The 21,013-nt window shown below is 41.2% G+C and overlaps 1 protein-coding gene across 1 annotated transcript in view; it reads right to left on the bottom strand.

The window, feature by feature from the left end:
* The window catches only part of HGFAC (HGF activator), a 44,163-nt gene that overhangs the window by 21,377 nt on the left and 1,773 nt on the right, over nucleotides 1-21,013 (bottom strand). The window contains exons 3-7 of the mRNA XM_061376026.1: nucleotides 19,092-19,188; nucleotides 12,899-12,972; nucleotides 7,847-7,960; nucleotides 6,605-6,736; nucleotides 5,068-5,178 (exon numbers count right to left, since the gene is read on the bottom strand). Of these exons, the coding sequence (XP_061232010.1) occupies nucleotides 5,068-5,178; nucleotides 6,605-6,736; nucleotides 7,847-7,960; nucleotides 12,899-12,972; nucleotides 19,092-19,188 (528 nt within the window). The remainder of the gene's footprint in view (nucleotides 1-5,067; nucleotides 5,179-6,604; nucleotides 6,737-7,846; nucleotides 7,961-12,898; nucleotides 12,973-19,091; nucleotides 19,189-21,013) is intronic.

Below are 21,013 nucleotides of genomic sequence, written 5' to 3'. Positions count from 1 at the left end.
ACTTGGTAAACAAATCAAATAGCAAAGACTCATTATCTTCTTTAGTCTCCTTCAGAAGAAAAAGACTTAAAACTTTCCCTCCAGCCTCCAGAGCTGAATTTCCTTTACTGAAGTACCTACATTAGCAGAAAACTGCAAACACCCTGTTTCAGTAAAACAACCACTAAAAGAGTGGGTTTGCTGTCTTCTTCTCTTCTTTTATTACCTCAAACTCCCCCAGTTTAACCCCCAAAGATTTGGCCTAGAGTTTTTTTTCCCTGTATGTAGTTATATATTCAGCTATTCTGTCATCTCCCTTTTCTAAAAATCTTCAACCTATTTCTGACATACAACACCACATCTCCTTATGTAACCATAAGCCTTCCACAATTAGCATTCCAACTCATACTTTCTTTAAAGCTATGGTACCCCTCTAATTCAAACACTAGAAAACATGAAGAGCTTTCAAAAATAACTTTAGCAACTTCATACTTCATCATGACCAAAACACTAGCAAAAACATCATTGTTACCTAAACTTTAATCCAAAGAAAAGTTGAAACATATTATCCTCCATGTTGTCCTCCCAATGCTCCCAAATCTATCCTCTACTGAAACACACAACCACAATAAAACAAATCCAGACAGGCTCTCCATGCACCGCTTACTTTTCATTCTAAGCTTAATCATGAAAAACATCAAAATTTGCCATATCTCATCTATTCCACTGATTTAGTGTGTTACATGGCTACCTAAATATTTCATATGATAAATATAATAAATATCACATGTAATATAATAAATATTACATGGCTATCTTATCTTCACAAATAGTACTACAAGAACATACCCTGAACTGTTGCTGAGTCCTAACACAACAAATGGGCCAGAAATAAACCCCAGCTAGCCATAAAAGACAATGTACCACTCAATGATTAAGGTAATCCTAGACCCTAAAAATCCAGTTGAAAGCTAAAAAACCATTGCAATAAGTACCGTTAAATCCCACCTCAGTTATCCACATGTGACTACGAACTATTCCTCTGATCAACAGTAACACAGCCAAGCCACCTACAGAGACTAAACATTTCAGGAAAAACTTTGCAACTCATTAAACAGAATGAAGATTCCCCACTAACATACTCTTCAGTAAATCAGGAATAAACCTAAAAACATAAATGAGACTCCCAAATTTACTGCCACCCCACACACAAAATCTGTAACAAAGCAGTGTTAAGGAAAAGGAAGTGCTTTTACCCCAGGAAATGGGGCAAAATACGTATTTGTTTCCACCTGCATATCAGCTAAGTCCAGCAGTGTGGATGCAACAGTGGGGTTTCAACCACAGAAACCTAAAAGCACCAATCCCTTAATACAAAATCTACAACTCCTTCCTTCACCCTCCAATTCCCTTTAACATCTCCATAAATTCATATCATAATGAATTATGTGTCCGCTGGCCAAATAGCTCCTCCTCTTCCTTTAGCTGTGTGTGCTCTACATTCACCCAGCGTCTCTATCGTGACTCCTATCTGTTCAAAGAAACATAAAATGTCGAAGTGATTTTACAATTGCATGTTCATAACTGTTTTTCACAAGTTATCACCTCCAATGAAGTTAAATACTTCTGAAGTTAAACATCTCCCAGAAAATTACCTCTCCACTCCACCTGCCTATACCATCTTGTGCTGAAGATAAAATAACACCCTCACATCCTTCTGAGGTATCACTTCTTCCCCACATTTATCACTGATGAAGTGATTGGGTCTGGGTCACTTTTGTAACATCTCTGTACAATGAGACTACTATTGTTACTCATGGTTGGATAATTAATTATGAATCCTCACCTAAAGCCTGGGTCCAGATCTCAATCAGCAAGATCTCTGCCTCTGAAGTGAATGTAAATACTCTCTTAATACAAAATCCTTATTCCTGAAAATAAGTGCATGTTTAAAGGCAATTTTTATGAATTAAACTTAATTTGAAATGGATTTTTGAACAATTTTAAACAGCACTGTTTGGGAACAAATTTGTTGGTGGTGTATCTGATTTCCTTTGAAACTGTACTGAAATCTTATGCATATAAACTCTGTTAGAACTTCTTTTAAAATGGCAGTTCTTTCTTTAGTACTGAAGGTTGCTTCTTTAAGGACTAGAAAATAATGTGTTACCACAAAGAATAGAAATCTATATTAGAAACTGTCTTTTGTATATCAATCTCCTTTTTTTATAGATATCTCCTATGTTACTTTTATCACCTCCCATATTTTTTTGTCAGCTCATCATTCGCCAGTAGCTGCATGGCCATTATGATAATGGCTTGGCAATATATATACATATATATATATATAATTATTGTTTGCAAGAGAATTTTAAGATCAGTGAAAAGATGATTTTTGAGTACTGACAGGGACCCTGTAGCCCAAAAAAAGGAACAATGGACAGATAAATAGGTAGCTGCAAAATCACAAAAGTTATGATTATTCTGTTACTCACTGTTCAGAGGGGGGAAATGAAATTATCAGGCAGTAGGTTTTAAGCTAACAATAGAAAATACTGTTTCTCATCACATCTATTTAAATTCTGGAACTTCTTGACATGGCATGCTGTGAAAGGGAAAAGTATGAAGGAGTTCTAAAGAGTTTAGACAAATTCAAGGAAAACAGGTAAAGGTCTATCAAATATGATGGTCCAGCTACCTGCTAAGAAAATGCTCAACCCGGAAAAGGAATTCCTAGGTATTTCCTGCTATTTACATTACTTTACTGTAGACTCTACAAAGTAGCAGACATCCTCTGCTTTGCCAGTGCCAGTCACAATAATACTTAGAACTGACCCAGGATGGCATTTCATTTATTAATATTGGGGTTGAGGTGAGAGGGTGACATCAAGATAAATTACCTGGCTTTCCATTAGAAACACATGAATACTGGTTATTCTTTGTAGAAGTCAAGGGCAGGGGACATTGGGGAGACCTCAAACATCACAGCCCAATAATATTTCAGGGTACTCATTGTTTATTGAATTTTTTCTTTATTTAACCAGAAAGAAGACATTTTTTTGCATCCCAATTTGGGTTGCTTCTATAAATGAATAATTTAGAATAAAGTACATTTTGGAGACACTGTAACTTGCTCTGTATCAAGCACTATAAGCATAAACCATTCAGACTAAAGGGTGACCTCACAATTCAGTCCTGTTAGACAAGGGAAACTATACAAGGCTGTAAAAAAGGAAAAGAAAGCAAAAAGCCAGATGTGCTCACAGCATCAAATTGAAGGTTTGAAGAAAAAATTAATCCAACATATATTTAAAAGTCAGTTCTGTGTGCTCTCAGAGCACAAGCTCTGGGTGCTTGCACCAGAACGTCATGGCCCTGGTGTGAAGATGCCATCATGTCTACAGGCTCCAGCACCAACTTAATTTTAGAATTACTAAATCCTGGCAAAGAGGCTTTTTTTTTTCCGTTTCTAAACTCATTTGCAAGGCCCTGACACATACACACAATCCTCCAGTTCCCGTTTTGTGTGGGGGTGTTAGGCAGCTGAGTGCAGATGGATTGTAAGCATCTAGAGCCATTTGTTTAGCAAACCAAATGTGTGCTTGATTATTTTCAAGTAATCAAAGAGCACCTGCTTATTTCTTGTTTCAGCTAAGCAGACAGAAACCAGTATTACAGCTATAACACTGTCATCCAGATATTTATAATCCAGGACATGCTGGGTGAATGTTTGTGCACATTTTGGGCATGGGAAGCTGATAACGAAATAGGAATTGGAAAAGCAGTTTCATGTGAAGATGAACAGTGCACAGTTCTGCCCAGGACACCAGGTCTCACATGTGTCATACACATACAGCCCCTCACTCACATCCATGCAGCAGCATTCACAAAGCATGGGACAAGTGTCCCTAGCACAACTACAGCACAAAAATCCAGATATCACTAAAATATTGCTCCTTATGAAGGACTTAATCACAAGCCCATTTTGCACAATTCATCTGGTACCTGGTGAGTGAAGGTTCAAGACCAGTTCATATGTCATTTAATTTGCCAGTTCTGCTATTTGTTATTCCAGGTGTACTGCTGGTCTCCCAGATCATTTCTTTCCCCAGCTTAAATAGCTGGCTACAGCATGTCAGCTATCAGAATACGAAAAAAAGAACACCAGACGCCAATTCCATTGTTCATTACCATGATTTTTCACCACACCATGCTCTCAGAACAACTAGGTGACCACATAGCTACTGGGAACCTTGTCTTCAATTTTGATGAGCCCTGGGATTTATATACTCAGAAAGACATTGCCAGTAAATTGATGGGATCAAAGACCGATATGAATAAAAGTCTATTGTAATTTGTGCCTAAAACCTGCTCTCTTTGAAAAGTAGCCACTGATATAACTTGAGGATTTAGCATGCAATTAAGCTTTACAAGCAGTTTTAACCTCTGCAGTGAGAAATGTTAAGCCTTATGGAGGAAAACTATATCAAAAACTATGTCACGGCTAATAAGAAACCACACAGAACTAACGTGGGCATCAAAAAACAGATTTCTCTGCCTTGATACACCAGTTCCACTAAAGGTCTTTAGGTAAACTATACTGGGCTAAAGGTGCTGTTAAATTAAAGAAGTAGATAACTCAAACAAAGGGTGTGTACTTTTAGTCTACTTCACACAATAATCTGGTGCTACCAAATATAGTCAACTGCCAGATTTTGTCAAAGTATAAATCCCTGCTCCATGAAGGGTTGCATAGAGTGGGGAAGTGTTTGCAGTAGAGTACCGCTCTGAGACTGACGCTGCAAAATGGAGCTATGAGCTTATTTTATGGGCATGAATAATTGGATTAAGAATTCTGTGTTTAATTTTCCATGGAGTCAAGGACATGAACAAATATTTTTAGAATCGAGGTGTTGGTGGTGAAGAGCGTGTTATGTTTTACGCCGGAGGACTGCATTAATCACTTGTTCTGTGTGACTCTTCAGTTACTACAAGAAATGTCTGCAAAGGCAGAATACAACACACAGGCCAAACCCACTCAGATGAAAACTCCAAATTCTCTGCCCAGCAGTGGGTTGCTATACTTACCAATATTGCAATACTTTCCTGCAAAATTTCCTTTGCAATCACACACTGTTTTCCCACTGAGGGTAACCATTTTACATTCTCCACCATTCAGGCAAGGATCATGAACACAAGCTGTAAGCAGAAATGAAAGGTCAAACCAAAGTACAAGCTATTCAGGAAAATCAGTCCATTTTAACTCACTTTCGTACACCTTCTCTGTGCATGTGCAGTTTGGGGAAGTTTTCCCTTTTTTACTCATCTCAGGCGTACACCTGATGTAAAATAAAGGAAACTCTGCTGATTTCTTCCCACTGAGGTCTGTCTCATTGTTTTCACTCTTATTGGATAATGTCAGCCTAGCTATTGAAAAATATTATCAATGAACAATAGGTAAAATGGGGGTGGTGATTATTATTACTAGTGGTGATGGTGATGGCATTAGCACTTCTTTCTGTACAGAGGGTTCTGCCAATTCCAACTTTGCCATTGAGCTGCATTAAAATGTATAGTGTTGTACCTAGTAGGGAGCTCAGTTAAATATTTAGAATCTGTGACTGGGACATATTAAGTCCTATCATATTTCCCAAGTCTTCCATGGATCCCCCAGAAAAGCCAGCTACTCTCCTAAATAAAGCTTAGTAAAGACTTGTAGAAAGCCACCAACTCTCCATCCTTTAATTTCCAGTTCTGTAAGGTGGAAATAAACACCTCTACCTATTTCAAAGGACTTTTATGAAGCTTACTTGGCACTGTAAGTTACTTGGGAGGTTAACAGTCAGCCAGACTGAACAGCACAATAGCCATACCAGAGCATACATATAGGTGAGGCATATGGTTTACTTATCATAATCTCTCCTTCCAAAAGGGAGGTGCTGTGCTGGCTTCATCAGGAAAGTGACAACCCAAAGCACATACCCTGCAGCTATCTGGCCAGCTGAGCTGGGCACCTCGCAGGCCCAAAACAAGGACGAGGCTTCATAACATAAGCATCACTCCAGCCAGCGGTGGGGATGTTGGGCCAAAAATCATGGGGACTCTGGGGCTGTTACAGGGCATGTGGGATCCTGGAGGCAGGTAGAGTTTATACAATGGCAACGCAAGAGTGGGATAGGATTGGGAAGAAAACCCGGAGGTGAAACAGCAATATGAAGCAATTGTAGGTGTGCAGGGAAGAGTAGAGGAGGGTGTGCCTCAGGCATGTTACAGGTTTGGGGGAGAAATTTTACCACTTCAACTATGTAATCTGTCGCACAGTTTTACGTAAGGCAGATCAGGATTGCATCCCTCTCAAAGAAAACACTGACATATGTCCCTAAATATAATGTATTAATGCATATAATTGCTTGCTCAAATAAAAATGCACACAATAAAGTGGTTTCCTGGGTCAGCATTACTGCTCACACATAGAAAGAAAAGCTGAAACGTTCTCTTTCGGGGAGAGTACCTAAACTGCAAAAGCAGTATTACTGTGTGTATCGCTGCTCAGCTTTGAAATCCTTGCTGTCCTTTATCCCCACTCCAAGCAGGCCAATAGCTGTAACAGATAATAGTGCCTTACTTTTGTGTTCAGCACTCTCACACTCAATCTGGCCGTCCACACACATGCACTGCTCCACAGCTCCTTCTTGGACTCTTGACCAGCTCATGCCCACATCAAAGAACTCATAGAGACTGTTGTCAAAACATTTCTCTGAAACACAGTTTAAAAACAACACAGGCTTTCTGAGGTTATTTCTCACAGGTAATGGCACCACAATCTCCATCATTCGCTGCTCATTCTTTTTTCTTCTGTTGAGCAAATAGATGTTTGTTGACAATGCTTCTAAGCAAGCCAGCCTTCATAGCGTGAAGGTACTAAAACACTGTAGCAGCAGCTCCAGGACCTTAAGGCAGAGGCAGGTTTCTCCTAAAGCCCTATGATCATGACAGCATCACAATTACTTAAGTCCTTCTAAAAGTTCATTCAGCAAACACAAAAACTCAAATCAGTGGTATATACTTGTGTCTGTCCCACTTTACTGCACCATCTAAGATGATGGGCTGTGGATCACCAGGACTGAAAAGGGCTTTGTTGCTTATTGTTGGGAGACAAGTCTAGAGCTACAGGGAATGTGGTTTAGTAGTGGACTTGGTTGTGTTAGATTAATAGTTGGACTCAATGACCTGAAGGATCTTTTCCAACCCAAACGATTTTATGAAAAGCATTCAATAAATAGCAGCAAGCACAGCTGAAACCCCCCAGTTTAAAAGACTAATTCCTTGCTTGACACACAGCAAATAGGGAATGGCATCACCATAAAACTGGAAAAATACCCCAGACAAAGCCCTTTGGCCTAACTGTCATTGAAAATTACTACCCTGAAGCTGCCCAAGTGCAAAGCGGACATCACAAGAAAAGTTGTGATAGACCCATGTGTGCATGTACATAAAGGACAAAAGCATCACCTGAAATTCTGCTGCTTTTTCATGTTTCTCTGCCCTACATACTAGATGATATTATTAGTAATTTCCAAGCATGTTAGGGATATTTAAATCTTAAAACCAGCAAAGGGCGGGGAAGAGGCTCTGTGTGTTTCCCACAGCTTAATGTCTCTCCTGATTGTATAATCAAGCTATTTTCTGCTGTCCTGTCAGTAATGGATTGTCTGTCAGAACCATTTGCAAATCCACCTACACAAGCATTCGTGCTGCACTGGTCTCTCCCATCACAACAGCACTACCTTTTCATTAAGCAAACATTAACAAGCTGTGCATACTGCTCGTATTTCATGTTGTAACACTCATGGAAGAAGACACTTACTCATCTGACAGTCCTCGCCTGTGAATTCCTCGGGACAGGAACAGTGGTACCTCCGATGGCCATGTGCAGGAGAGCAGGTCCCTCCGTTTTGGCAAGGGTTGTTTGCACAGTGATCTAGACATGCAACACAAGAAGTTGTTGTCAGTAGGCACTAGATAAGCCATGCTTTGTTGTAGCAGGTATCAGCTTGGTTCCATGAACCATTTTGGTTCAATGCACAGTGAATTTAATATCATTAACTTAGAACAAAGTTTATTCAACCAATTTACATTGGGTTCGTTTCCAGCTGTATAGCAGCTGTATTTATTCAGCTTTCAAAAACCATTTGGTAAATCACTGAGTTGAACCTTCTCCCCAGAGTAACTTGTTCGAAGGTGGCAGGTCGAGACATGCACGAAGTTGCCAGAGCTGCCACCGTGGTGAGGAAGAAGATGGGACAAATGCCCACAAGATGGAGCTGTGCCTTTACACTGAGGAGGGAAGGCTGAAGCTCTGTCTCTGCCCTGATTACTGCCCTGCATGCTTCTCGCTTCAGCATCAATGACCAGGGCCATGCAACTCCCTTTCAAATTACACAAAGGACAACCCTCGACAGAAGAATTTGCTATGGATTGTTTGATTATGCCAAAACTAATGGACAGCTGGAACAAAGGGAAATAAAATAAAGCAAGGCAAGGACATGTCCAAGTAAATCAGGCCAAGCAAGATTAAACTGGATCAGCCTAGTATATCTCTGTTTTCTAAGGGATTTCTAACTCATGGGAAAATATAGTGGGAGAGGAAGGGATGTGCCAGGAAACTCTCTAACTCCTGTGACAGAAGCTTTACTTGGCAAGATGCAATGCAAAAGTCGTAAGAGTCTTGCTGGCCAGGCAATGTTCCTGATTTCAGGCAGTGCTGAGGGATGGATCTGCCCTGAAGCTAACCAACATCATGTTTTACACCTGCTGCAGAGCTGGCCCAGCAGCTTGCCTGCATTCAAATGTTTTTTTAATGCTAGTCAAACTCTGCAAAGGCAACTCTAGGGTTACTCAATCCAGGTGCTCCTTCAGTAGAGTGTGGGACTTAAGCATGGGATGCAACATATAGAAACAGGCACACACATACGGGGTTGAAGCAAAGCATGGAAGGTACGGCCTGAAGTTTGCTGCAGTGATGTAAATGTGAGGCTCCCCTGCATGGATCAAAATATTTACTTCAGAACAGAGTGGTGTAATTGTTATCTGATAGCAGGTCTGGATGTATTCACTGGTAGTTTCGCTGTGGGATAATATCAAGGGTAAACAAGTAAAGGCAGTGACATTCCTGCTGTTCCTGCTGTTGGATAGTTATGAAACTTTCAGTGGTGTAATGTTTTCTCAAAGGAAAATCCTGTATTTCCTATTCCCATCACACGCAAACCATGACTTGGTCTCCAAAACCATATTCTGGTACAGTGGTGCTCTAGCAATTTTTTTATACCCCCATTAAACGTGCAGAAAACACTTCCAGTCCTCTATTTCTTTCCTAGCTGGAGTTCTTCACTACATTCCACCCACCCCTCTGGTCTGACATCCCTGGGGTGCTCTGCATCTCTTCCCACTTTTCCTGAAGTCCAGGAGCATCTTCTATTCATACGCACATGGACACATCAGAGTTCCCTGCAGGGAATCCTGCCCACTTGTATCTACCCATTAACTGGGGAGTGCCAAGTCCCTGCCTGCTCTGCCAATGCCTAAAGCCACCCAGCATTATCCCCCCACCCGCATGGGTGAAGCACTCCATGATTGCTAGCAATCACCTTGACTTCAGCTTCACCTCTCTGAGGCCTTGCTGAATGAGCACTACTCTTGTCTCCCCTGCCTACCCACATCTTCCCACAAAAACTTTCTGTTTCTGCCACTCTTCTCCCCAGAACCAGGACTGCTCTTCCCCAGAGCCCCTTCTGGGATGATGCCTCTTCCTCTTGCCTATGCAGCCCACACTGCTCTACTTCTTCTTTCCATATGAGTCCAAATGTCTCTAAAAGACCCACTGTCTGACACTTTCCTGACAACTCTGGGCCTCCCTGGGGTTTTGGTCATTTGTCCAAGATTTCCAGACATTCAGAGCAGTAGTCCTAACAGAGTGCCCAAAATCTGGAAGTCCCACACATAGAGGCATTGCACATTTAAGCATATATGTACATACATGCACAGATCAGTTGGCCCATGTGAATGCACGGGCTCACATTGGGTAGCTACTACACAGTCTCCATAGGCATCTCCTGGGCAGGAGTGGAGGATTAGCTGGAAACCTAAGCAAATACTCCCTGACTGCAGTGATAAAGTTCCCACTGATTTTAGGGGTGGGTTGAACAAGGGCTTTGGGTGCCAATACAGCAAGCTCTGACTCTGCACAGTAAGATGTCCTTCCAGCAAAGCCTTCCTACCTGAGCTTCACTTCATCCTGATGTTAAGTCCTTTTTGGTTAAACTTTCTCTTGAATTTAGCAGATGCATTTTCTGGATCAATGCCTCCAACACTTGCTTAACATTGATTTGTAAGCAGATCCAACGGTTTCAAGTTGGCTCCCCACATACACACGGTATTCTTGGTCTGGAGAGAATTTGTGCTTCAACCTTTACTTTCAAGCAGCTCCTTCGCCACCCCAGTTCACATACTCCTCACCAATCTCTCATGACCAAAGGATATGCTCTCCCCCAAAATTTATTTTTTCCTTGTTTTTTAAGCATCTCTAAAGTGGCTGAGATTGCCCCAAAGATTTTCAATTTTACAAAACAAAAACATATATTTTCCACATTTTAAAGATTATCATTATTCTGTTTGACTGCTTCTTTCTTCCTAGCTATCTTCCCCAGCAGGCAAACTTGCCTCCCATTTGCTTGAATTTCCCTTCAGCTATTATGCCGTTCCTTCCTTTCAGTCTCACCGTAAATCTTTTCTCTTGGATGGTGATCTGTTAAACAGTCTCCAAGACCAAATACTATGTTTGCTTCTTAAAAATATAAGCAGACTTATGTTTCTAAATAAATTAACAGCTAAAGAACTTTAATTTATTTATTTATTTATATTATTTAATTTATTTCTTAATCCTTCCAGGAATAGTCTCGTCTTTGCATCAGCGAGCAATGATCTCTTTCAGTTATCCCATCCTTTTTTTCTCTTTGCTTTCTTCTCTCACTCATATAACTCATAAAACCTCTTTTTCCTGGAGAAAGAACAGTAACCCTCACTGACATTAAAATGTAATGACAGATGATATTGACCGTGTTTGCCTCAGCAAGGGGCAGGCAGACACAGTGCCTTTCTTGTTGCAAGCCACCTTAACCAACACTGTGATGAGTAATAGGCAAAAATGAGGCAGCAAGCTCAAAAAGGCTGGAAGTGGCTGCACATGGGGCTCACAGCGCAATGGTGATGGGCAGATTAAGGGACAGAGGTGACACAAGGCACCCCAGAAATGCAACACTAGGCTTGGAGAGTTCATGGAAAAGCCAGACACTACCATGACAGCATTGTACTGGAGGATTAAAGCAGTCATTAGTTAAAGCTTCCAACATTTTAAGCTCTGGGAGGGCATTCATGAACCTGACTCTTGCAAGCATAAGTGTCTATAAAGTCTAGGTTCATGTCTGACATACTGCGTTACAAAGGCACATACATTGCTGCTTGTTTCGGGGTTAGGCCATTTGTCTCTGATCTACTGTTAATCTGTTTTAAAGCCAAGCTGGAAAATAATTTGAAGTTGTTAAGTTTAAAGTGATGATGCTGTGCACTGTTTAATTTTAGACTGTCAGCATGATTCAGCTAACGCTGGCTTTTCAAGCACTCTAGTAGATTACAGTCAGCTTGGCGGTGAGACTCCTGACAGGCAGCAAACTCCCTTCAAAGGGATGGTGGAAAATGTCCTTCATTTGAAAGTAGGAAATGAACATCTAAGGACATCTGGTCATATTTCCCTGCCTATGGCAGGAGGGTTGGAGCTAGATGATCTTAAGGTTCTTTTCAACTCTAACTAATCTATGATTCTATATCCCATGGACGAGGGAAGATAAGTTGCATTTGAAAGTGGTTAGATGAAAAAAAGAGGAACAGGATCAGCTTTTAGACAAAGATCCAAAAAAAACCTCAGGGGCATCAAGTCTGATCAATGCAACACTGGATTTTTCAATTCTGGTCTGTCACTCTATGGACTAGGAATTAGGTACATACGTTCTTCATAAAATGAAATTCCCCAGCATCCAGTTCATGAAGCATGGAGCTGGGGAGACAGAGACAAGCAAGGACCAGCCATCAAGGCACTCCTGAGGACAGGGACGCATGATCCTCACTGAACTGCTTGGGACATGGTGCTTTCACCAAGCGTGTCAATGAAAGTGACTCACATAGAAAGAAGAGTTTGCCACAGACCTTGGCTTCCTGTTTTAGACAGACTTTCACAATGAGGTAATTGTCGCACTGGAGTGTGGTGACCACATGAAGTTGTAGCACTGTTCACCAAAGTAACCCTTGCATGGTCCCTCAGTACTCCTGCAATGAATGCGTCTGTCCTGTTGTCTTCTCTGACACAGCCCAAAGCCCAAGGAAGTCTGGTTTTGAAGGTCTGCTCTTCACCATGAGATCTCAAGGAAGCAGAGCTGGAAGTGATGGCTGTGTGTTGTACAAACCGTGAAATGTTCCTGTGCCTTCTAAAAACCTAACTGGTCAGACAGAAAATGCAGCTGATTAAATGAAAGGAAACCTAATAGGAACATCCAGCCTGTGAAGGAGATGATCACCTCTGTGCTCAGCTCCAGCAAGAGTTCAGATTTCTACATTGATGTTACCATAATTTCTCCCCATGATTTCAAACTAGTCAACAGAAAGTGCATTAAAGACTGTGTGGTATTCACAATCTCATGTCATGGTTATGCACAGTCACAGAGAGATCCTGGAAACATTTAATGTGAAGGCTTGCTCTGTGTACATCAAATAAAAGCATCAGGGAAGGCACTGTCCCCTGTCTTTCCTTACTGCAGGTGGCAAAGTAGAAGCCAGGTACCTGGAGCAACTCAGCAATGGCTTGCTTTACCTCTATGGTCTTTGGGAAACAAAACACAGTGTCCCCATCTCCTGTCCCGGTCATAGTTATGTGTTGTTGAACACCTGAAAAGAAGAAAAGGTGAAGTTTAGTGCAGCTTTCAACAACCTGGATGTTTGCTCTGAGACTGTATGGCCTTCAAACTTCAGCAACCTGGAAGCTCATATTTTTTTCTAATTAGCATCTGTTTCATTAAAACTCTTTTAACATCAGAGGGAAAATAAGCTTTCTTTTGTTAAAGATGCTCTGCCCCATTTCTTTCAAATTAAATACGGATTGAGACATAGAAGCAGATCTGAAATCCCCAGTGAACCCTCCAGAAAAACCCAACCTTCTTCCCATTTCTAAAATTAGAAAATGAAAGACAGCAATGAAAACCAAAGTAAATAAATTATGTCCCTTTTATTCATTAGAAAACAAGCAAAAGAGGACCCAACCCATTTTTGATGCCGGTCAGTTACTTTAATAACCTGTGGAGGCAAGAGACTGTCCACAGAAGCACTGTTCTGTGGCTTTCATCAGCAAACATATTTTGCACTCAGTTCCTCTAAAGTATTTCTATTTTTTAACTTGCCAGATGAAATGAGGAAATAACTGATACTGCGGTGATTTCCAAACGCACAGACAAAACCTCTCCTTGTGAGCTGAACCCTGCACACCACACTGCCCATGGGAATCCTACTGAGACAAACTTTGACAACTTTATCTGCACACATTCCTTGCCCTCATCGGTCTATTACCTCCAAGGCTCAAAACACTCCAAGGAGCATTATGTTTAATTCTCCATTTGCAGAAGCAGACCCATAGGTTTCCCTGAGGCCACACAGGGAGTGTGTGAGTGAACCAAGGCCTAACCTTGGAGGTCCGCATCCTGTCCTAATGCGCTATCCACCAAAACATCCTCCCTAACAAGTTCTAATGCAGCAAAATAACTCAGCCTGGAGACCTCATAGCAGCCTTCCTGTGTCTGAAGGGGGCCTACAAGGGTGCTGGGGAGTGACTGTTCACTAGGGACTGTAGTGACAGGACAAGTGGTACCAGGCTCAAACTTAAACAAGGGAAGTTTAGATTGGATATAAGGAAGAAGTTCTTTCCTGTGAGGGTGGTGAGGCACTGGAATGGGTTGCTTAAAGAAGCTGTGAATGTTCCATCCCTGGCAGTGTTCAAGGCCAGGTTGGACAGAGCCTTGGGTGACATGGTTTAGGGTGAGGTGTCCCTGCCCATGGCAGGGGGGTTGGAACTGAGTGATTTTAAGGTCCTTTCCAACCCTAGCTATTCTGTGATTCCATAATAAATATCAGCTACAAGGCATCAAAGAAATGGGAGTCTGTTTTATTTAATGTGCCTGATAATCCATTTTCATTATGTGTGTTTTTATCATACCTTGAAGAGTTGTGTTATCAAATTTTTTCTCCTTAGGATGTCACAAGCTAGATCGAAATTTTATTGCAGACCACTTCTACCATTTTACCTGCCCTACTTTGCTTCTTAATTAGATGCTATGTGGCATTAAAAATGCTTTCATTCAAATGGAACATCTGAATAGGCCACATATATTAAGTTTGGTGACCTCAATTATAGACGGTGCAGAAAAAGAAAGGTGCTTGTCTGTCTAGTACAGATTAACTTGGCATGTACTTAAAGAGGCTGTTTTCTCACAGGCAGGACGAGCTTCATGACTGTTTTGGGAACTGATGGAAATTTCTCTGTGCTCCTTCATTGGGGAGTGGATTGTGTTTTTTTAAAGGATAGTTTATTATGCAGAACAATAAAGGTGAGGAGTACACTAAAAGTGATTCTCAGCATTGCTGTGTCATTGGTGGCAAAACACTCTCTGACTGAACACTTCATCTGTGCCAGCAATGACAGGGAAGGAGAATCCAAACTTTTCCAGGTTTTCTAGCTGACGTAATTATTGATCTGGAAGAGCAGTGTTACACTGGGCAGCACGGAAGAGGCAAATGAAAAAGGTCTTGTATACACCTAAAAAATGCAAGTGAATTCTGATCATTAGGGATTAAAAAAATATCTATAATTAATGCTCTCTGTAGTCTTTCCAGCAACAGCCAAGTTCTAAGCAAACGGAGAACTCATTTTTTCCCCTTTTAGATATTTTCTGCTGTTAGAGATTCTGACTAAGGCTTCTTCCACTAGCTTTCCACAACCCACTGGATCTCCTACGCCAATGTTCTTCACAAGCAGTCCCCTTCTTCCCCTCCCCTTGTAGTGACTATAACGAATTGGTCCTCCCCTGTGATGCCAGGCTGCCTCCTCAGTGCCAGCCTTGTATATTCACATAATCCTTTTGTATTTTCTGATATGTATTTCTCGCTGTCTGGGAAAAGCTCAGCACATCCTCAAACCTACTTCTCTGGTCTTCCTCCTTTGCTTTTTAAAATGTCTTCTTTGCTGGAAGGCTTATCAGAAAGGTGATGACATTCCAGGTTCATGGGATGCTACCCCCAGCAGCCAGATCAAAAAAATGGGCTTAGTATTTCTTTCTGTTACTTGTAAATGGGCTCACTCTCTAAATTTATGAGATAACAAAAGTCTTTACATCAGCCCATTACAAGAAATTGTTAATAAAGAAGTGAAAACTTGAAATCATGGGTGCTGAAATAATGACACCAGAAAAGGCATACAACCACAGACTGGTGCAGATTGGAAAGGACCTTAAGAGCTCTTTCAGTTCCAAGGAACACCTTCTTCTAGAGCAGGTTGCTCAAGGCCCTGTGCAGCCTGGCCTTGAACACTGCCAGGGATGGGGCATCCACAGCTTCTTTGGGCAACCTCTTACTGCACCTCACCACCCTCACAGTGATGAACTTCTTTCCAATATAGAAGTCTACTACTAAGGACTGATTTAAACAACATTTTAAATCTGTGTATGTCAAACAACATAGGAATGGAGACATAAATGGTGTATTATAGATGAGGCCTAACTGATAGGCAGGATAAATGGAAAGCAGGCTATTTTACCAATCAGGAGCATTGGGAGCCCTAATAACAGGACATTTTGGAGAGCAAGCAAAGCCTCAGACTAGTGGCAGATTGGTGGAAAGAAAGAGCTCCAAGATCATACCTGGTGCTCTCAGTGTTCCAGGTCTGGAGGTTCCCTCAGACCCACTTCAGGTGTTGTCCTGACCAGGAGATGGCCAGACTTTGCCTGAGAGCACCAGAGTAATGACAATGAGCACCAGAAAAATCCAGAGCCTGACACTTGGTATCTCCTGGCTCAACCCACATGTCCTTCTCCTTCCCAGGACTTGTATAAACTCTCTATCTTGTAATCCAATTATAATGGCCAAAAAGCTCTCCTTTGCATGGTTTTCAGTCTGTGCCAAAATAACTAATCTTCCTAATCCTAGAGAAGATGGTAAGATCACGCCATTCCTATACAGACCCAAGCCCACCCAAAACAGCCTGGCACAACGGGGACCTTCACATCCATCACTCAAGTGCAGGATAAGACACCTCCAAGGTGTCAGTCAACACCTTCACAGACAAAATCTGACCAAAGTCTGCTCCCACTATTCCTCTTGTGCAGGATCTCAGGGAACACATCCCGTCATGGGACACAGGGGCAGGGCACTGGCAGCATTCCTTCAGCCACGGTTTGGCTGCAATGCAGACCACACTCCCCATTTGCTCTCATGGGTGTTAAACACATTCCCATTTTGTATGTCCCTAAACTGCTTTGAGTTTCTGGAGATACTCTGAACTTTAACTACTGTTACAGCTAATTTTTTTTCTCTTCAACACAACAGGCAAGCTTACATGACATCTTTATTACCTGTTAAGAGGCCACTAAATAGGAATTTATCTGTGAAGACAGATTACAATTACAGGGAAATGCAATACAGGATGCTGTTAAAGGAAGTTTGTTATTTGAATACTGCAATTATTTACTCTCCTTTCCTATATTTTCAATAAATATTTATAAAGATACAACTTGTTTATTGCTCTCAGAGAAAGTAGGGAGAGGTTTCTGCAGTCAGGACTGACTTATATTGAAACATTTAATGTTACAAATGGACAAGGTCACATCTGATTGCCTTTCACATTTAGCCCTTTGAATCAACAGAGCAGCTATCATTAACGATGTCCAGATTTGTATTAAGACAGACACTGCTCTGCTATGCTTTCTGCTGAAGGACTATCTTTTTATTGAGCTGAATATGATGGGCTAGCACACACTATCTGTGTAATATGCAGTATGAGAATATATGTAATAAAATTAAAACCTATTGGAGCAGGCTTTGGCTTACACTATTAAGTCCTGACTGTAGTCTTGTCTTAAAGTATGACCTGAGGACCAAGGACAAGGAGCCATTAAGTGTATGTATAATCTAGCACTCTTCTGCTCTGGTCTCCTTTTATTTGCTCCCAAAGAGGAAGGTTACATCCAGACTTCCATCATCTCCATCCCTACTAGCAGCTGGAAGCAGGCAGGAGCAGGAAGGGCACAAGCCTTGCCCTGCCTGCTGCCTGCCAGGTGCCCTGGGATCAGTTATTCAACATCAGTCCAGCACGGGCTAGTGCCAAGTCAAACAAAAATTCATGGAGCAGTTTCCCAGCCGCTATTCAGGGTTCTTTTCCCGGCATCTCCGTGCCTGAAGTCACACATTTAGGCTGCTTTTAGTTTATGAAAAAAGAGTAAACACTGGCCAGGTCAGCTATGGGGTGAAATGGCCTGTCAAAACCAAACAGCTCCAGCTGTGCTCCTCCTCCTCTCCCCACTTGTAAATGGCTTTGAAAAACCTGGAAGCATGGAAGCAAGTTGCCCAAGATCAGCTCTGAAGTGCATGTACTATAACCTTGGATCCAGCCAGTCACAGGTTTTCCTTCTTCTTTTAACATTTCTGTGGCCCAGCTGGCTAAAAACAAATCCACAGAGTCATGTATTAACAAGATCATCTTAAACATTGCATGAAATCAAGTGGATCCAAAAGTCAAGCTCTTTGTGACTACAGTTCATCCAAGACAGGATTCACACTGTAAAATTATTCCTGTTCTCTTCCCTTAGTTGAGATATTCTTCAGTTCTTTCCTGGAGGGTTTTCTTATCTGGATTGTACCTATGGATGCCAGAGAAATTCAGAAGTGGTCTCCTAGACTGAAGCCCTATGTCTGTTTGTGTTAGAGGGTATGTGCTGTGTTGTTTACATTACACTAGCAGTTAAACTTCAAACAGATTCGCCATCAGAATTATGACACAGATCATGAAAAAATTAGATATCCTGGTATAAAAAATGGGATATCCCAGTATAAAAAAAAATGAGATTTCTGCTCTGCATGGACAGGTAAAAGTAATCCTATAAAATATTTCCACACTGGAAACGTCTAATTATATGCCTTTCACATAGTTCAGCTGTGCATATATTTTCACATTACTGGTACCCATATATTCCCTGCTTTGTTGCCTTTGATTTCCCTTAATATATGTCCATGAGACAGATTCATCTGCAAAGTTAGGCTTGTTTGTTCAGTGCTTGCTTCAGTAGGGTTTCCACTTGGTTACCCCCACCGCAAACTGAATAATGAATGCTTTTAACAACTTCTGAGTACATAAAAGAATAACCTTTGTCCAATATAAGGAGACCTGACTTTAACACACTACTAGAATAAATCATTACCCGGCAAACAGGAGTAATACCTCACCTCTTACTACAGAACTGTCCAAAAGGGATTTAGTGCCAATCTGGATAGAAATCAGAGACATGGAGTTAAAAAAACCCCAACTTTCCTCAAAAATCAGATGATGTCTGCTGCAGTACAAGTATGACCCTCACAAATCAAACAGTTCCTTAACCAAGTGTCATCTATTACAGATGTCTGTATCTCTCCCTCAGCAGAGAGTTTCCATCAGGTCATTTCATCAGTCCTGCCCTTTCTGTACAAGCTCTTCCCACTCATGTAATTTGCAACTCCAATATGAAGGCCAAGAAGGAAACATTTCCAGGGTTCTTGAGCTTTCTGTGGCCCTGGAGACCCCATCACTGGGCTCTCTCCCCTCTGAGCACGAGCATGACCTGAAGGCCATGACTATGAGCAAGAGAACTGCATGGGTCTCCTTGGGCACAACATTAAGCTCAAGTTAATTATTCTAGAATCAAGATTAACACACTAAAAGGATGACATTTTCCTTTGAATGCTCTCTTCATTTATGAGCAATGTTAACTCACCATTTCTTTTGGGAAAATAGATTTGATAAACACGAGTGATAAAACCTTCCACCGTACCGGAAAGGAAATTTGCATATATTTCCATCCTCCGTAAACACTGAAATACAAGAATAAAAACTCATCATGCGGCCAATCACCAACCCACAGGTACATACATTACATGTTATTACTTCAAATTATGAAGATAGAAATCTTCACATTTTCCATCTGTACTTTGGACTCCTGTCTCTGCAATTTCTAGTGCATAAAAAGAGGCTTAAAATCCCACATAATGACTGAATCAAGAAAGATTAATGTGCTCTGCAGTAGAATAAAGATCTCAGATCGATTCAGCTCAAAATATATTGCAATTGCTGGTACTGCAAATGCCAATTATATTCATTAATTGCAATTATCATTTCTAATTACGTAGTATCGTAACAGCATATTAAATCGATTTCTGAAGTAGCATCCTTTCAGGCTCCATATCACATCGTAACATCTGTTTAAGACAATTAAGGAACCAGACAGTACAAACTGAAATAGGAACAGTAGGGAGAAAGAAGGGTTTAAAGGCTGGGTGAAGACAGAGTTTTGATCATACCACCCTCCCTTTGGAATAAGGAGATCCCTTACAACTGGTGAGAAATCAATGACACCAGTGTCTAAAAAGGACAAGTTTCATGTTCACTACATCAGTGATGGCAGTCTAAGGAAGGGTGGTGGGAGTCTAGCAGGAAAAAATCCCTCAACATGAGTCTGGAGAATGAGACAGACTGAAGATAAAAGAGACAATGAAAAACTGTCAGAGCTTATTTAACCATTAAACTAAAAGCAATCAGTTTTGAGAGCCAGGAGTGTGAATGGGAAGCCAACCACTGCTGCAGAAGAGAAATGGGGCTTACAAGCGAGCCGGCAGCACAGTGCATCTCCATTTCTCAGTGACGATGTATGACTGCTCCTTGTCCTGAGCTTACCCTTTCCGTGATAGCTGGGTCTCCTGCACATCTTTCAGATATCTGTTAACCCTCATGAGACCAGACTCGTCATCTCAAAGAGCTGCTAAGGCCATTTATTAGCATTATGGAAAAATTAACATATTCCTTTATCCAAACTCTTCATAATCAGTTGGAAATAGATCACTCCATCTGCCCTAACTATCCCCTTATCTGTCAGTGAGAAACAGCTACTGCCAGCCCCTCTGCTATCCCCTTGTCAAACCTGGTGCTCATTGTCTGAGCTAATTAAGCAAAGGTTCATATCTACCTTCTCTGATACTGCTCATTATAATGAGTTAAGAGAGCTGTGAAAATACATCCTCATTTAGAAGACATATTGCATCCCAAAGGCTATTAAAGATTGTTCTAAGCTATAAAGGCACCACCAGCAGCCCAATTCATGTAATCTTTAACAGCAAAAGCTCAGGACAATAAAAGCTTTAAAAATGAAAGTCTGCAATGCCCACATACAGCCCAATCTGACAGGATGCCTGATTGTTTGGTGCCATCGAAACAAATGCAACCCAGCAAATTGCACAGGGCTCAAAACCTTCTCTCACCAAAAGATCAAGAGCTGTTGTAGAAACTGAACCTACATGTAAAAAGAGTTTATGTGCTTTAAAGTCACAGGGCAGACACAGCTCTGATTAAAACAAAAGGAGTTGCACATCTACAGCCACACCGTGTTATGAGTGAATATAAACCATGCCAGCTCAGAAAAACTTAAATACCATCAGCATCTTCCCATTAATCTGCACCTGAAGGAAAATTACCTGAGTTTCCTAAACTAATCCCAAATTCCCCTGTACACATAAACTAATATTGGCATAACCATTCCATAATCCTTATTCATGTTGAAACAAAGACAGGCTTACTACTGACTTGCACAGCATGGATACAGACAGGCAGATCATTCTTACTGTCATGAAACCTATTGGATTTGAC

Source organism: Neopsephotus bourkii, unplaced genomic scaffold, assembly GCF_033783945.1.
Source record: "Neopsephotus bourkii isolate Nb327-2 ecotype Australia unplaced genomic scaffold, CSIRO-AGI_Nbou_v1 NB_1686, whole genome shotgun sequence".
Taxonomy (NCBI): domain Eukaryota; kingdom Metazoa; phylum Chordata; class Aves; order Psittaciformes; family Psittacidae; genus Neopsephotus; species Neopsephotus bourkii.
Note: the sequence above shows the minus strand (reverse complement) of the source record. Positions and strands in the feature narration are given on the sequence as shown.